Raw genomic sequence first — 18,412 nt, 5'->3', positions numbered from 1 at the left:
TTCTTCAGGTAGATGGTCTGGACTAAGGGGACAAACAGCAAGCACCTACTGCAAGCACTGATGGAGGGGTAAGCCTGTGGCAGTGTCCTCACAGCTCCCAACTGAAAGGCCACCCAGTCTTGGACAGCTGGAGGAAGACCAAGGCTATTCTTGTCCCCTCTGCTCTCACCAGTGAGCATCACTGGAGCCACAACTACCAAGGACTCAAGAGGGAAAAAGAGGCAAGATGGCAGCAGGATGCAAGCGCAGATCCCGTCAGCACCAGGCAAGCCATCCCTCACCTGGAAGTGCTGTGGTGCAGGTCAGTTCATTCGGCAACTGGAACTGCGTTGGGTTCCTTTCCATGGCAGCAGCAATAAGAAGCTCAAAGGGTCGCTTCAGCTGGGGCTGCCCACAGTCCATTTCTGCAATGGCAGAGTCATCATCCACGTCAATTATGTCCTCATCGACATCATTCTGCTCTGAGTTGGGGGTCTCGGTGCTGGCATTGGATGTGGGAGTGCCAGGCCGGCTTGCTCTCCTTTCCAAGATCCTGGCATGCGCATTAGCCCTGATGCTGCTGCTAGACCTGTCCAACAGGTCTGCGTCACTGGTGGGGGAGGTGGTCCTTTTCCCAGATTTGTCCACCAATCCATTTACCTGCCCCAGCTCTTTCTTCTGTTCTCGCTTCTGCACGACATGAATAGGCAAGCTTATCATGGAGGCCACAAACAAAGCACATCACACCTTGACAAACATGCAACCCAAGACATATCAGCATCTGGAGAGGCTTGAGCCACTTACTGCAACTTCTCCCACAAAAGCTTTGACCAAGCAAAACCAATTTCATTGCAACTAACAGAGAGATGACAAAACCACTGAGGGGAACCAAGCATGGTGAAGAAAAGTAGCATCTCTCTCTCTTTCCTTTCAGGGTAGCTGTATGAAAGTCCAGATCAGGACAACGTTTCACAGCATCTTGTCTGAAATACCTGACAAATCCCACAACTCTTTATTCTGCCAACCAACACTGAGAAAATCCACTGCAGAACATTCCTTGCTGATACAGCTCTGAACCCTGGCAGTGCATCCCAACCTGTTATGAGAGGAGAAGTCTAGGTGATCCTGCTCTAAAAGAGGGAGGCTGGACTACATCTTTCGAGGTCCCTTCCAACTCCTAACGTTCTGTGGTTCTGGGAGAAAGGCAGCTTGAGAATACAAGCACAATATAGGAACAACACTCTGCTATCTCCTGACAACAGCAATCTGGAACAAAGTGGGCAGGCATCGCTGCAGCAGAGGGAAAGACACTGCCATCACCCTGAGATGGGTTCTGCAGCAGGCAGGAGGGGACAGCACATGGCCTAGCCCAGGCAACTGTGCACTGCTCCAGCACCTGACAGCATCTCCAGTACGGACAAACCAATCTATCACTAAAATGGTCTGTAAAAGGAGCAAAGTGTTATCAGGCAATTCTGAATAGTTGGGGTTTTTTTTTCCCCTTATTCTTCCCTTTTCTCTTTTATTATTTTTTTTTTTTTAAACTTGCGACCTTCAGTTTTACTGTTGGCAGATGGTTGAACAGTCCCCTGGAAACATAACAAGGCAATCGCTTCAGGAACAAAAGGCTGAGTACACAGTTTTCTTCCAATCTGTTTTGGGTGTCACTTCAAGGGAACAGTTGCTAGAGAGTTTGGTGCAGTTTCTAAACCCTCTGCTACGCAGCCTTACGTAGCGACAGCAGTAAGATGTTTACATTGTGCAAGATGGCTTCCTGGAGAAAGAGCATCGAGAGGAGGAAAAAAAAAAAAAGACAAGCCACAATCTTGCCCAATCACCTCCTCCCCATCCTGTTCAACAGCCCAGGAAATCATAACTCTGTGATTTCAGGCTCTGCTGATGCGCAACCGCTGTGAAGTCACACTTCTGAAAGAAAAAACACCCCGCACTTGAAGCGGAATCACAGCCCTGATGTCAAAGCTGCATTGACAGCTCAGCTCACCTCCTCGAGCATGGGAGCTGTTCCCATCCCCTCTGTGCCGTAGCTCTCCCTCCTTTCCAGAAGGTGGGGGAAGGAAGGCAGTTTAAAAGGCACAGCTTGACAAGAATGCACCAGGCACCTCAGTTTTGGTGCCTAACAGCAAGGTTCAAAATACCAAGAGGGTCTCACTGAGACCCTGTAGTTTCCTTTAAGTCTGTTCCTAACAAAGCTCTTCAACCGTGAGCACAAAGAGCGACTCTGGTGGTATACACACACACACACATTAAGGGGAGAGGAAGGTATAAACCACAGGATTCCTGTTTCAAAGGGACAGTGGGAAGGGCAGGGATCACGGCTGTTACAAGAGGCTTTACCTTGCGGCGTACAGTGCAGCGGTGACACATCCACTCCCCCGGAGGCAGCATTTCCTCGCTGAGTGGAGGGTTGCTACAAGAGAAACACAAAGCAGTGCTTTACAGTTAGGTCTGACCACCCCTTCCCTGGGACAGGCAGCCTGAGTCGGGGCAACTCTGCAGGTCCTGCTCCCAGGCACTTCCTTTTCTTCACAGTGACGTGCCCCAATTTCGCTCCCCCCATTCATCCACTTAGGAAGACAGGTCTGACCCACCAGCCTTCCACGACACCCATCGCATCTCCACGGTTTCAGAAAGCCTCAGAGTCAAACAGTGAAGAGAAATGGAAGATTCGCTCACACACAACACATACACACACACACCCCCTTCCCAAGCACCAACACCTCCTTAAATAACTTGATGGCTCCACATGAGACTGCCTGTATCCCCACGCAGCACGTACCCAGGCACTTCCATCCCCTGAATACGCAGTGTGGCTCCAACTGAACAAGCTGCCACCAAGCCGGCCCACTGCTGCACCGTGTGCTCCATCCCAGGGCACACCCACTTCGTGGTGGAAACCACTTTCTATCTTAAGGCAACCCAAATACTCTTCAAAGTGTCACCATATACAGCTTGCCTTGGCTACAGAGCACAAGATACATCCTACTCATGCGGATCTGCACTTACTATAGAAGCTGTATCGCATCGAAATGACATTCTCATTTTGATGTTAGAAATAAACCAAAGCAAATTAGAAGAAGGAGTAAGGAGGGCTATTTTCAGAAATGCATTTCCTCAGTTAAAGGCAGAGCAGCATATGTTAGATGCTACACTTTCCTTACAGATCCTACTACCAGCTCAAGTACTTTCCAACACCTCTTTATCATTAAGATTTGTTATTTCAGCAAACTGCTGACTCTTGCAAGAAAAACTGTACATGCTGTGAGAAAACCAGCGTGGCTTTAAGATACACTTTCAAAGTTCTGCCTACTGATGCTGCATGTAGCTGCACAGTGAGTCCACTCTCTTGTGTGGAGTGCTCAAAGGATGGACACACCATTGCGGGACCCTGAAGCTCCATCTCCTGTGATTGGGAAATGGGTTATACAAGGGATCAAACTGGGACAGACAAGGTGATCAAGCAGCAGCCCAAGAAGCCACATGAGCATGGTCAGCCTGTCTGGGGTTCGCTTCAGGAGCCTCTATAGCGTTCATTGCTCCTACAGACAAATATCAAACCAAATCCAAGTTAAGCTTTAAGAAGACTCCAGCACTGACAAGCCGGAGAGGATGAGATGCCTGTTTTTTGGGCAGTAAGAGCTGTGCTTTGCAGCGAAGGCAGAGGCTGTCTTCCTTGAGAATCTTGCTCCTAGCACAGGGAAATGGCACAGGATCCCAGCCCAGGCTCCCAAGCTTGTGCTGTAAAAACAAACACGCTTCCTTTGTTTAAACAGAGTCCCGGCGAGCCTTGCCCCGAGCGCGCCAGCGCGCTGACAGAAAGGCCTCCGCAGGTACCGCAGCCATCCGGGGTCACACTCGGTCTTGCAACACTGTGCCTGGAAGACTGAAGGAAGAACACAGCAAGAACCAAACTGGTAATAACCTCAGCATTTCTGGTGTCAGGCTCCGGGGAATTCAGCAGAGCCAACACATCTGGCAGCCATTTTGAGGAGGAGCACAGGGTTTCAGAGGCCTCTGTGTTCCAGGCGCTCCAGAAAGGCAGCGCTCTGCATGTATGTGCAAATATACCTGCAGCTTATGTTTCTCATTTCCTGGAGGTCTTGGATGAACAAGAGATCAGGCTCTAGGTGCGAGCACCAAAGCCTCAGCTACCAGCTGCTGTACACGAAGCCTCCGGTGTTTGGCTGAAGCAGCGACTCCCCCCTGCCCCAAACTCACTGCTGGCTAATAGCAGCAGGGAAGTGAGGTGGAAGGAGAGTAACAAATGAATGCCGTTTACTTGCTGACCATAAATCCATCCTGAGTCCTGATGTGGATCCCACAAGACCTCCAGTTTGACTCCTGCTAGAAACTGAGCTCTTGGACCTGCAGCTACAGCGAGTTGGGATTCATCCGGCCCACTCCTCCTTCCCCTCCCAGCACCCCAGGGGGAAGAAAAAAAAAAAAAAAGCCCCAAAACCCACAGTCTTTGATTTGTTTGTAGTGAATTTGAGCCCTCTGAAGCTACCGGTGAGCGTGTCTGAACTGCTGGGAACACGTCTGCCCCATCCCAAGGCAGGTGTGGTGTGCCAGGGATCCACGCGCTGCCAGGCGCCTGGGGCTAGTTGTTTTAACTGTTACCTCAAATCTTACTTATTTGACAATGAAACAATTAATACCAGGGTGAAACTCAGAGAGGTGCCTAGGAGAGTCAGAACAGGCTTCTTCTTCAGTGCCTATGCCATTGTTCCATTTCTAAATTCGAATTATCTGCTCAACAACCGTGAGATCCCACACGTCCAGCACTCCTCAGTGACAGCTTAGAGAAGCTTTTTAATGAATGCTGCTACCCCAAGGCCTGTGGAAGGAGGGGGAAAGATTAGTTTCAGGCCAGCAGCAAGGTTTAGCTCTCAGACTAACCTCCCTGAGCATTTTTGGTGGGCTTTTTTTGCTTGCTGTCAGGGCCTAACTGCTATAGCAAGTGTATTAAAAGACCGATTCTGCTTCTCCTGGTTAATGAACTGTTCATCAAGGCAGCCCGCTGCACTAACAAAGACTGATGAATGCTGTTCCTGCACCGCTGGCCCCTCTGCTAGCACAGAGCATTTCCTGGGTCTCAGCATAAAGCCAGGGAAGCGCTGAAGAATGCTGGTTTCATTGACTAGTTATGGCCACATTCTTCAACCTTTTCCTGTAAGCATAAGAGAAACTGATTTTTAAATCCCAATGAGATACTTGATCTTCATAACCAAGGTAAGAATTAGCACCCTGGCAGGAGCACCAGGGCTGCTTTCTCCCCTATCCTTCATAGGTTCATTAGCATGCAGGTCTCCAGCCATCAGTGTTTGCTGCCAACAGGACCCGGAATTGTACAGCACCAACTTTTATCTTCAGCTCCAACACATCTCCTTTCAACCACACACCAGCCGTGCCGCTCTGTACCATTTCGCTGAACCTTCGTTTCAGAAAGGCTCCCTTTCTGTCATCCCAGGGAAGAGTGGTGGCCAAAACTATTCTACCTGGAAGGTTTTGGTGCAAGCTGAATCCTATCTGCTCAGCAGAACACACAAAGTGCTAAATTTTAAGACAGGCAGCTCTGAAACAGCCAGTCTGACATTCAAGGTTAGTATCTATACAATCTATACAAACAGCTGGAAGAGCAACACATATCAAAGCCTCTGAAAATTAAAGGAGATGATCATCACCACCTGTTCAGAAGACACTTTGCTGACATGAGTCACTTGCCACGACAGTAGTCTCATGGCTTCTTCTAAAAAAAGTTAAGTAGCACCTCCTGAAGTTTACATCAGATTCGTGTCGTCGAGACTTGCTCGTGGACTTGTAAGCTCATGGACTGGTTTCCCTGGGCAGAACACTACATGAACCCTCCCTTAAATAAATATAAGTGGCAATGATGAAATAATAATAAAAAAGTAATAATCTTCAAGAGTCATCCGTGTATCAGGAGTTTTTATGAAGCAAACAATAGCATGAAGCCACTTAGCTTTTCAATTTCACACTCTGGAGCTCTCACACATCAGATGCCTGTTGTTAGTCTAAATCCCATAATTAGTCTTCACTTTGCCAACCTCAATAAATAAAGTAAACAAACGCTCAAGGGAACAGCACCTTCCTCACCACAAACTGTCCCCTTGGTCTCAAAGGAACCAGTGGCAAGCAAAGAACTTGCTCTGGACCCCTGGGGCTGCAGCCAGCTATCAGGCTGGGGTACTGGAGGCAGGAAAACAGCCCTGGGTGTCTGGCAGAGCTTTCTTGGACAACTGGGCTTTGATGTCAGTTGTTTTCAGCTACTGAGACTATTTTTCCCTGTGCTGGGTGAAAAGAGTATCCTCCCAAAAAACATGTAGGCCAGAACATTTTCCTTACTCAGAGATCTGCTAGTTAACTTAGCAAGACACTTCTAAGGAAGGATGAGGATGCTGCATATGCTTGCCAGTCAAAGGAAGGTGGCTTTCAACTCTCTGTTGGCCACTTATCTATCCCAATGATGGATAAAGCTACAGCTGCTCCACCAGCTTCATAAAGAACAGGGCTCCCTACAGCAGAGCCTCGATGACAGCCATAACCAAAGCAAACCAGGAAACCAACCGTACCGCCGGTGCATCACCAGCACCCCAGTGAGAAACACAAAATTGCATATTTTTAAACAAATTTGGTCCTTTGAAGCAGCTTTACTGCACCCAAGGTGTGCTCTCAGAGCTGCCTCAAAGCCTGCAGGAGGAGGACACCTGGGACCAGCGCTGGGAGCCTGGACCTTACATGTAACAACACCACATGAAACAAGCTAACAGCTGCAGCCCTTTTAAGTTCCTCTCCCTTGCAACTCTCTCACCTTCCTATCACAAGCCCCAGATTGCAGCAGAGCTTACTCTTTCCTGAGCACAAAAGCCAGACTCCATTACCTGGTTATCAGGAGTAATGTCAGCTCGCTACTCCAGTCCAGCAGCGTCGGGATTATTCCTCACACACACTACTCAGTGAAGGTCTACAAGTTCTTCAGACTCCATCTGCTCCTTAATATGGATAAAGCTGTGACACTCAGGAGTAGAAGAAACAATCTTCCTGATGAAGCCAAGGATTTCTCAAGCACCAAAGCAGAAGATCACCCAACTTCAGGTAAGCCAGGCACTACCTGATCACGTTAAAACTAACAGACTAACTTCTTTTGGCCTTGATTGGGCTCATATATTTTACAGGTCATACTTGCTCAAAGCCAGTAGCACGATTCACATCAATTACAGAGCATCAGCCACTATGGATTGTGGAGTGGAACTCCTCCCAAGGGAACCAGTAGGAAAAGAGCTTGCTAGCAGCCAGCACAACTTTGTTTGCATTGAAGTGAAAGGCTTGAGCACGCATATGGGAAGCTCTACATTAAGAACATTCAGCAAGAGGTCCTGGACCTCGCTGGACAGGTCAGGACATGATTATTTTGGCTGCCACTGTGCAGGGAAGGGAACCAAAATGACCATTTCACAGGTCACCAATCATGCCATCGCCTGGATCACTGCATCTGCTCAGCACCTGTCTTACTCACAGCAGGGCCGGGGCTGGAAATAAGGGTTTGGCCACAGAGAGAAGCAGGATTAAAGCACCATTATAGGGCCAGACAGCCAGAAACAAGATACATGCAAGGAAGAATGAAGGTACCCTACCATAACCTGTCCACGTGCCAGTGCCAGAGCAGAGGAAGACTCAAAGTCTTCATCTGAAGACATCGTATCACCAGGTATTCCGAATGTCATCCCCTGTGTGCTGCTTCCCAGCTTCCAAACCAGCCAGCACCCGGCACCGCGAGGGCAGAGCACGTGCTGACCAGCCAGGCAAGTCGCTCCCATGCTCCTAAGAGCAAGGTACTATTCCACCACTGCAAACTGGGAAGCCAGTGAAGGTGTTTACTTGCATCCTTCCTCAAACCACTCCTGCTAGCCTCATCCTGGGAAGAGAGCGTTGAGGACCACCTCAGGGGAGTGGACATTACCCACCCACCGCGTCTGGCTTCCCTCTTCCTACCACCACCAGGCACCCGTGCACAGGCCATCCCGAGCCTCACAAGGGAACAAGAAAAGTTCCTTCCGAGGTGATGAAGTACAACTTTTATCTCCAACCTGACAAGCAGGAGACTCCAATAAACTGGATAAGCTGTGTGTAAACATGTGATCACCCACTGTAATTAGTTACTGCTATTTATAGAAAGAACCTGGCCCGCAGTGACCATCCCCTAGACAACCCGTTAGTTATTACCCTCTAGCAGCAGACAAAAAAATTAAGTCTTTTTTTTAAAGATCCTAAATTTCCACACATACACACCCCCCCCAAGTACACCTCTCTATTAATAAACTTGCATGGAAAAGCGTGTGATGCCACCTGTAGTAGTCTGGTGATTATTTAATAATTACTTTGATTATGAACTCTGACATTTGGGGCACTTCTGCTAGGGAATTGTCCAGCTTCATATTTATAGGCAGAAACCAGGGAAGTCAATAGGAAGACTTGCTGACTTTGGAAAATTTGGTCCAGACCCAGAAATTCAGGCATTGTGCAGATCCCAACTCCTGTTTCTTTCCCATGCATCGCTCACGCCTGTACTGCAGACAATAGTAACAATAGCCTGGATTCAACATCCAGACTCATTACCAAGCGTTCAGATCTTTACAGCACCATCTTAACAGATGAGAAGTCACCTTCTCAAAGCAGGATGACATACAGGGCAGCATCAGGGAAAAGAAAAGAGGGCTGAGGATCAACACAGCTCTAGCGAGAATCACTTCATCTCATTTCGTCTTTAAAGAACAATAAACAAAGAGATACCGCTGGTGGGGGTGTGTGTAGGGGGGGAAATAATCAAAACACAGGTCTAGGAGGTTTCTGAGAAGTGAACACACTGAGCCCTGGCCACGGTGAACATGTTCAAAGGAGACAGGGCTGAAAAGGACAGAAGCAATAAGGTGGAAAAAAAGGAAAGCGGCACGTCAGAAGAGGATGAAGGACAGACCTATAAAAGCAAAACCATGAGTCTGTCCTCACACCAGCATAGGTATAGTATAATCTGGTACCTACATGTGGACTAGGCTTTTTTGAGAGCGCTGGGGAGAGGGAAAACAGCAGCTGCAGAAATGCCCACCAAAAAAAACCCCTTAAAGCAGGGTATAAATTCTTTCCTGCCTTTTCCAGATCACCTTCACATCCTGCTCCTGTCGCTATTCTAGACAGGGATCGCTGGGAGGTTCACGTGATGCCTTGCCCCAAGTCAGAGGCTGTACAGGCAGGTGTTTCACACCAATCACCAGCGCCTGCCAGAAATTCAGCATGGGGTTTTCAGCCTGCTAAATTGCATCCTCAGGCCACTGCTTTCCACAGGGTTCAAAGTCAGTAATCTCCAGCTCCATCTAGTTTACTTCAAGCAACTCGTGCGGAGCAGACGTCAGCAGAAATAGGTTAGAGTTGGGTTCAGGAGCTAGATTTCCCCTGGCTGGCCAAGATGCTCTCTGCCTTTTGTACTCAAGATCTGATACACCAACTGGAAGAATGATTTATAGAATTTTTCCTCCTTGATTTTTGGCTACCAGGAGCACTGACTCCATACCCCAAGAAGGTATGTAACTGCATTACAACTGATATCTGTCAACCCCTCTCTGTTAAAGGGAACGCACGGCACTATTTTTACTCAGCTTGCAGAGTTACTGGATACTGCAGCATTCCTTCGAGGAAGCTGGGCAGACATCTAGCAAGCAGCAGAGTTGGAGGCAGCGTAAACTATCTTACTGTAAGACAAAAAATCCAGCCAGCTCTGACAATCTGACCGTGTCACGAAAATCACAAGTTTAGCCAGCAACCTGACGTGGCAAGATGCTTTCTGCTTACACTTGCTTCTTTCAAATCCAGTGCTTCATTCCCCTGTATCAAAGCCATATTATACTCTCAGATACATCAGCGTTTTCCCCCTGTCCCAGCTTACTTCCTGACTTGTTAAAAAGAAAACAGGTCCATCTTTCTCACATGTGATTTCTACTGCAACAGGCAGCACCCCTGAAACATCCAGCCTTTGTTAACACTTGCTTTCAGGAAAATACACCTCTTTCCTACTTTGGAATTAATTGCAGAGAATCCTGCTCTTTGCTACCAACTCAAGGATGAATAAGGGCTCCAAAGCACAGGAACAACTCAAGAACCTGACACGTACCCGTGAGTCACTGTAGCAACAAAAGCAGTTTAACATCCACTTGTGTGGGACAATAAACAGAAGAAGTTGTGTTAGTCCCTTTACTACGTCGAAAAACTGTTTCAGCATCAACACCACAACTGCAATCTTGATATGAGTCAGTCTGACCTACACAGGGAGACAGCCAGGGCCCAGCCCTCCACGCAGCTGCTCTTCACACCACTGCAGCACCTACAGCCCGAGTCATAAAGATCGGTTTCGGAGGGGAAAATAAAAGCATATTTGGTGATTCTTGCTATAAATACTCAGTTCTGTTGCTGCCAACAGCACAGGCACACTCCCCCCTTGGAGGTGTCCTTTGCACTTGCTGTATGAGGAGCATGGCAGGATGTCAGACACACTCATCCTTACTGCTTCCCATTGACTACCCCCACCTAAAGCCAGGATGAGACCCAGAGGGAGGGGAGCTGTGAGAACCTGGTTCTGTGTAATGCAGGCAGAAGTCCTGTTCCCAACTACAAGATCCGCAGGCGGCTGTACAATCCTAACAACGCTGAGCTAGGAGATGATAAAAAGGAAGCTGAATATATTTACAAGATAGTGTTAAAATCTCCATAACAAACAGTCATTAGCAGATTAGTGTATGAATCTAATCCAATTAAGAATTCCTTTTGCACATGCCTGGAGGAGCTGGAATTCCTCTGGGAAGGCCTTTCCATATTTTGAAAGGTTCCCCCGTGAGTCACGCCCGCAGGTCTGACATACCAGGAAAGACCAGCTCCAGGGAGCAGCAGGAACAAAGCTGCGTGCTCCACCTCCACCACTGCATCCCACTGAACTTCTTCAGGACTCACTCCAACACAGACCCCACAGCAGCACCAAAGCAAGGCTTCTCAAGTTCCACAAGTAACATCCAACATAGCTGTCCCTTTCCCCAAACAAGGGGACAAAACAGAGATCTTTCCTTACTAACACCTCCATACTGTGCCCTTTGAAACAGCTCCACACAATTAGTTTGACGTAAAGTAAGCCCATACAGCAGCCGTGTCTTAAGACAAAGAGTAAGCTAGGAGGTAAAGTCTTGACTTGGACAGAATCCTACCACCTCGCTGCTAGCACTTTACACCGATGCTGAGAGCAGGAGCAGCGATCTACGGTCTGACATGAATGCCCAGCTCTTGCCCACTGCGAAATCCGCTCACACTCAGCTTAACACAGGCAGCGTACGCACAGGCGAGAACTGTGGTTAACAACTCCCCAAAACGAGATTAGTTCATCAAACTCTTACCCAGCACGATTTTCTGGTGCCCTCATCTTAAAGTGTGTAGATTCAGGTTGACCTTATCTGCCTTTGCATGGAGAGATTTAGGACAAAACAAGGAGAGAGAAAGATCTCAGCGGTGCAACTTTGCTGAAGAGAACTGCCAAGACCGATCATGTTACCACATCTGCAGGCACATGCGCAGTGACCCTCCGCACCCAGAAACCCAGCCAGTGCAATTGCTTCCTTCTGGTTTAGGATCTAGACTTAGCTGACCCCAACTCTACTGAAATACCCAAAGCAAAGACACAGAAAAGCTTTGTTCTGTTTTTTTAAATATATGTTGTTTTACAAGCTGTCAATGAAGATAGATTCACTTAAATTAATGTTTGGAACAGAGCACCTTCCTATCAGGTCTTCAAAATGCAATTATATAAACATTGAAGTAGGGTTTTTTTGCCTGCAATTTAGTGTTATAAAATTTCCAGAAAGCCTCAAAATCAAAACTTCTGCAGATAAAACTCCATGTTTTGAAGCCATCTGACACACCAGTGTGTAAGAGTCACACCAACACATGTAATTCAACCTACCAAGACCCTGCTGCTCTGTAGCCTGCTGTTAGACCTGAAGTCCTCCAGCACCTTCCTGGTCATGCTGTTACTCCCAGCAGATGTTTCAGACCATTCCCAGTTTCATTTGAAAGCCCTGAGGCGGCCAGAGATGCCCATTAAGGGAAGGATTAGCTGAGACAATAGCCAGCCTGATGATTCCCTTCCCTCACAAGATGGATATTTATGTAAAAAGCCCCAAAGCCAGTCCAAGTGACAAGGTGAGGCAGGACTCCACAGCCTGGATAAGGTGTGTGTGTGGGAAGTTATCCATGCCCTTCCTACCAAACAACTTCTTTCTCCATTCTTGGTGCAAAGAACTTCACACCAAGGTGACTCACAGAGAACATGCAAAACTCTGGCTAGTTCAGTTTCCTCTACTTCTCTTTGCAGCTCTGTCCCTCCAGCTCTTCAACAGCAGCACTGTGGAGTGCCAAATGAGAGAGAGGAAATGGAGCCAAAAGCTCCAAATATCAACACAAAACCATCACACAAAGGTTGATGGAGCTAGCAGGCCCCAGTATGGATGTAGCATACCTCTCCCAGCCCAGCCATGGGGTGACCCAGCAGCTAAGAGAAGCGTTTTTTTGCTGGTACAACGTTGGTATTGTTGAGTTTCTGTACCGGGCAGCTGGTCAGGCTTTAGGGAAGTCAGGTCACTTTGCTATGCCAGCAGCACTTTACAGCCAGCACCCGATTTCTAAGAGGGGCTTGAACAGCAGCATTCAGCAGGGTTAGTGATTTTGGGTTCCTCCAACCAGAAACTCAAGGCAGTGAGACTTTAAAAAAAAAAAAAAAAAGAAAAGAAGGAAAAAAAACAAACACAAAACGGTTCTGTGTTAGTTCTCCCTCCTGTTGTCACTCTGCTCCCCTCCCCCAGCTTGTTAACTAAACTTTTCCTCTCCCAGGGATCTTTCTAATCCCTCAAGCGAAGCTGTAATGAATTTGCAAACTGTATTCAGTAGGAATCGAGTTTACTGAGAGGCTCAAGAAAACACAGGGAATTCCAAAATCACACAGACAGGAGGAAGATATAAAAGGGGAAGAATAACATAAGTACTGGAAAATTGGGTTTCTATCATGTAAAGGAGCGTACAGTGTTCCCAGGGGCCTGGCTTGAGGCAGAACATCAGGATGAAAACACTTGCTGCACCCAAGAGAAGTTACCCAGAGAAGTGGGTTATGAGCAAAGTGCTTAACCAAAACCAGACTTAAAAGTCCCGTCCTGTTTTCAAGATATATCAGGGACAGGAAAAAAATCCCACACCCCTCTCTGGAAATTTAAACCTAAATACAGTCACCTGACCACAATATTAATCCAGGCATGTTGAAATTAGGTATCTGGAAGGGATTTTACACTCTCCTGTGGGATTTTACACTCTCCTGTGTCCCTCCCATTGGCAGCCAGGCTGGGAATCCTCCCTCTGAGGACTCTTACAGTACCTGTAGGAGTTTTACGCTGAACTAGCGATTCCAGCAAGGAGCCGTGAGAAGAGCTGACACTGAGAGATGAACTGGGAAGCCACTTCCACCCACATTAATTCAGGAGAGCAGTCGTTCCCACAGCAGATCAACAAAACTTGTTATTTACCATCAGAGGCATGCAATACTCTCAAGACTTGGAAAGTTTTGGGGGTTTTGGCTGAGCGCCTTCTGTCTTCTGCAGAAGACAACAGACTGAGGTACTAAAATGGAAGTTAAGGCAAACTGCTGAAGTTTGAGAACCACACACTCACCTAATGAAGGCAACTTGCTCGTTACAGGTTTAAGTAACACGATAGAGAAGTTTTCCCTACACAGGAAGAGACAAAACTTAGTTTATGGGCCACCAAGCCACGTTAACTCCTGGGTTTGTCTCCAGCCCACTGCATGAGTTGGGCTGATCACACCCTTGTTATACTTGTATAATACGGTTTTAATCAACTGATTACAACACCTAGACAAATTAAAAGCTTCTCCTCTCTTCCCCCCCCCCCCCCTTATATCGATAATAAACGCAGCCTGGAACTACAGCTTACAATTAGTATTAAAGAGGGAGTAAGCTGTTGACACAATTCAGCCAGTACGCCCCAGCAGCGTGTTTCAACTGCTACCCAAACAGCTTAAAACAAGCACTGCCTTGCAGCCTCTACTCTTGAAATAAAAAAAGGGGCAGAAAGGAAGTTGCAAGTGCCTAAGTTTGTATCCAGAACAGAAGTTTAAGCAAGGTGTAGGAGGTTAAGGGAAGAAAACACGCAACCAAAACCTGAGCATCCCTTAGAAACGGCTTAGATCACTCAAAGGCCTTGACTGAGTGATAGACAGAGGTCCATGAGCAGGGGAAGCAGAACCAGGCCCAAGGTGGGGGCCTTTGGGCAAAGCCTATCCACCAGCTTGCACTCACACCATGCCAGACCCTGCCACCTCCCACAGCAGGGTCTGGGCTACCCTCAGAAGCATCACCTGAGATACCCCAGGAGAGGCAACAAAGTCAGAAGGCAGTTTTGGAGCTGCCCCTTCCTTTCTGTTCCAAAGGGCCACTCCTTAGCCAAAGATATCATTTAAAAAAAATAATTAAAATGCAACTAACTCGAGTACAGCCAAACCCTTAAAGATACCTGATTTACACAAAGGTTTCCCGCTCGTCGACCACAAGAAACTTGCCAAATTAATTCCAAGAAATTCATGCAAGTTTATCCATGCACAAAGTGGTCTCATTTATGGTCAGGTTTAATTAGGATTCAGAGCCAACCAGGGAACTCTACAACCTTGGTCTCAGCTCTTCCACCTCGAAACTCCAGCCCTGTTAAGAGGGGCAGAACCCAGACACGGGCTTTTAAGCAAAACCCTTCAATTAAAGCAAATCAACAATCCTGGACAAAATAATTTATTAATAATTAGTGCCTTCCTAATAAATATTAAGAGGACCTGCACTACCACCAGTAGTACTTCCTCAGGGTAGGAGGGATGATGTCATGGCTGCACGCTAGAGCATTGTCGGGTTTGTCCGGCTAACACGCTGCTAACGGGACACTCCCTACAGAACTGTGACCGCACAGCCAATTTTCCTGGTATCAGCCATCAGTTTAATAAGAGCTGAGAGAACTGCAATTACCACACAAACACAGCATAACCCCCCAAGCAAAAGGGGAAAAAAAAAAGAAAAAAGAAAAAAGAAAAAAGAACCCCTAGCAAACAGGAGGCAGCTGTACCAGGGTGGCAAACAAAGCTCCAAACCATGAAAGGGAGAAAGGAATGTGGTTAAAAAATCTCCCCTAAGGAAGAATACTCTGTACGCCCGAGCTCCAGCTGTTTGACTTGCCCCGTTCCCTCCTCCGCTCCATTATCCACTCCGGCCGCGCTAATTTAACACAAACTGCCTGCCTACGTCAACTATTGGAAGGGGAGGTTTGGGTTAAAACGGCTTCAGATGCAGAAATTTAAAAAAACAAACCAACAAAAAACAAACCCACAACTTGAAGGGCAGAAAGTTCAGGTGCCTTTAGTGGCTCGCTTTGTGCCCAAGAGCTTGGGAAGCTGCTGCGAGGGAAGGCGGCGAGAGCCCTTCCCCGCCGCAGCCTCTACCACCGACTTAAGAGCCTTTGCCACCGCCTCCAAACGCATCTCGACTCCCCCCCACACACACACGGCACCCAGATTTGCATGCAGAAAGATCTGCCTTTTATCAACAAAGCCACGCAACTCTCAGCAAGAGGGGCCCCGGCCGCCCCGCCGGTTCACCGCAGGCCCTGCCACGGATGAGACAAGCAGGTCCGAAGAGTCAGGAGGCAAGAAAAAAGGAGGGAAAGGAATAAACCCGGCCAATTTTCAAGTCTGGAGGCCTGGATTTCCACAGGGAAGTTATTTTCACGTTTGAGATACCGGAGTGGGGGGTGGGGGGGTGGTGGTGAAGCGCTGCGAGGGTTTGGAAGTCATATATGCAGCCAAAATGGCGCTGAGAATAAAAATATAATTTAAAGGAAGGTCGCCATATTGTAAACAGTGAGGCAGGGAGACACAGAGACAGCAACCTCCATTATTCCCAGCAGCTGCAGTAGCACGGAAGCGCTGGGAACGTCAGGCCTGGCGCAGAGACGCCACCGCCGCTTCCCCCCTTCCCCGGCAAGGACCCTCCGGGGGGCTTCCCCCCCCAAGCCCAGTGCCCTTAAAGAGGGGTGAAGAGGGGAAGTTATATGCTCGGGGTTGGGGGTGGGGGAAAGGTGGGGGGTGGAAGGCTGAGTAGGAGCAGCACCAAAGCGGTCAGGCCGCGCAGCCCACGGCCTCACTCCTCCTCTAGGCCTCTCTCAGTCGCTGCTCAGCACAAAAAGAAAAGGAGGGGGGGTGGGGGTGGTGGACCCCCAGCCCACCGCCCCCAGAGGAAGCCACGATGAGGCTTTTAGCCTCGCCTGCTGCGGATTCAGTCTCGGCGGGGATGGACCCCAAGCAGGGTTTGCAGCTCCTTTTTGTTCCCCGCCCGCTATGCTACACCTCGGTCCCGCGTCCCACCCCCCCCTCCCCTTTCCCGCGCAGGGCAGGGAACCTAACGGGAAGCTGGAGCGGCTGGAGGGAAGATGCTGCCAGGACCGGGACAGCCGGATCCGGAGGGGAAGACAGGGCCGAGCCTTACCAGCACTGGAGGTGGAACGCGGCGGGGCAGTGATCGCAGCACAGCAGATCCCCTCCTTCCTTGCAGCTATCGCAGCTGTCGTGGTTAGTGGCCCTGCCACTTCGCCTGGGCTCCTTCTCGGGCCTCCTGCTCTTCTTCTCCCCATCTTCGCTCTTGGGGGGAGCCAGGAGAGCTTGGATTTGCTGCACACGCACAGACAGACAGACAGCGGCTCTGAGGGGCTGCCCCGGACCGTCACCCCAAGCACCCTTCTCCCAGCAGCCCGCCGGGCGACAGCGGCCCCGGGGAGAGGGAGGGGGGGGGAGGGAACGGGGGGGACACACGGGGACGACGGGACACACGCAGGGCCTCGGGCAGGCCCGCCCCGCCCGCCGGCCCCGTGTCCGGGAGGGCCTCTCCCGGGGATTGGGCGAGCCGCCTCCGTCCCTCCGTACTTCCTTGTATGGCCACGGGGCTCCGGGGGGGGTTGGGGGGGTGTGGGGGGCGTCCCTCGCCATTTTGCAGCCCCACGGCCGCCCCGGTCGGGCCTCCCTCCCTTCCCCCGCGGCCCGGGCCTCACCTCCATGAGCCCCCCGGAGGTGTCCAAGTCGTAGACGATCGTCTTGGTCTCCATCTTCTCCCACATTCATCCAGCCCGGGAGCGGCCCCCGAGAGCCACCCCCCCCCTCACCCCTCTCCCGGCGAGAGGGAGCGAAGCGGAGGGGTAACGGGAGGGGGTAGGGCGGCGGCCCCTCGGCGTCGGCTCCGCGTCGAGGAGGGGGGCGGCAGCGGCGGCGGCGGCACCACGGGCGGGCGGCGGGGCCTAGCCCACGGGCCGCTGCGGCTTGCCCGTCGTCCTCCTCCTCCTCCAGCCGGGCCCGGGGGCGGTTGCGGGGGGCCCCGCGCCCGCTGCCATGCCGCTCGAGAGGGGGGGGGGGAGGGAGGGAGGGGGGCGGCGCGGCCCCGCGCCCGCCGCCGCCGCCGCACACGCACCGCGCACGCACCACACACAGGCGGCGCCGACGCTCAGGCCCCCCCCGCCGCCGCCGCCGCTGCCGCCGCCGCCGCGCCGCCCGCGCACGCGCAGACCGCGCCCCGCCGCCGGCCCCACCCCCCACCCCGCGCGCAGGCGCGGCCGCGCGCCACCGCCCCTCCCCCCACCCCCCCCCGCCGCCGCCGCCACCGTCGCCTCGCGCGCTCGGCCCTGGCGCGGCGGATGGAGCGGAGGGGGAGGGGGGGGAGGGGGGTGGGGAGGGGAAGGTATGGGGAGGGTGTTGTGTGGGGGGACACGCGTCGCCATTACGCATGCGCGGCGCGGGGATTTGCCCTCCCACCGCCGCCGGCCTCGCTCCGCCTCCCCCCTGCCTCAGCGCGCGTGCGCGGGAAGGGGGTGGAGCGAAGCGGGAGGGGGCGGTGCGCAGGCGCGTGGCTGCCGTCACGTTCCGGGGCGAGACTGGAGCGGGGGGGGGGGGGGGGCGGGAAAGAAGCGGGTGTGGGGGGAGGGAGTGACGTCGGTGACGTCACGACGCAGGGCGGAGCTGCTCTACCCGCCTACCGGCAGGTGGCGCGCGGCGCGCCGGGACGGAAGGGGCGGTATCCGGCGCGTGACGTCAGCCCAGGGCAGGCCACGCCCCTTAAAGGGCCCCCGCCCCCACGCGGCGGGGGGGATGGCGGGGAGGGGGCCAGCGAGACACGGGGCGGGGGGGACGGGGGGGTGGGTGGCCGGCCGGCGCTGCCGAGGAAGACGCCACCGCTTCTTCTAAAACACCGGTTTATTAATGAAACAACCGACAGACGCG

At 51.1% G+C, this 18,412-nt stretch overlaps 1 protein-coding gene across 1 annotated transcript in view; it reads right to left on the bottom strand.

Annotated features, from left to right (window-relative positions):
• The window catches only part of PHF12 (PHD finger protein 12), a 32,783-nt gene extending 15,432 nt beyond the window's left edge, over positions 1-17,351 (bottom strand). The window contains exons 1-4 of the mRNA XM_084273028.1: positions 17,194-17,351; positions 16,635-16,816; positions 2,335-2,407; positions 282-669 (exon numbers count right to left, since the gene is read on the bottom strand). Of these exons, the coding sequence (XP_084129154.1) occupies positions 282-669; positions 2,335-2,407; positions 16,635-16,816; positions 17,194-17,259 (709 nt within the window). The 5' untranslated portion in view covers positions 17,260-17,351. The remainder of the gene's footprint in view (positions 1-281; positions 670-2,334; positions 2,408-16,634; positions 16,817-17,193) is intronic.
• Positions 17,352-18,412: the final 1,061 nt, after the last annotated feature.

This window comes from Gallinula chloropus (genome assembly GCF_964237585.1).
Source record: "Gallinula chloropus genome assembly, chromosome: 19".
Classification (NCBI taxonomy): Eukaryota; Metazoa; Chordata; class Aves; order Gruiformes; family Rallidae; genus Gallinula; species Gallinula chloropus.
Note: the sequence above shows the minus strand (reverse complement) of the source record. Positions and strands in the feature narration are given on the sequence as shown.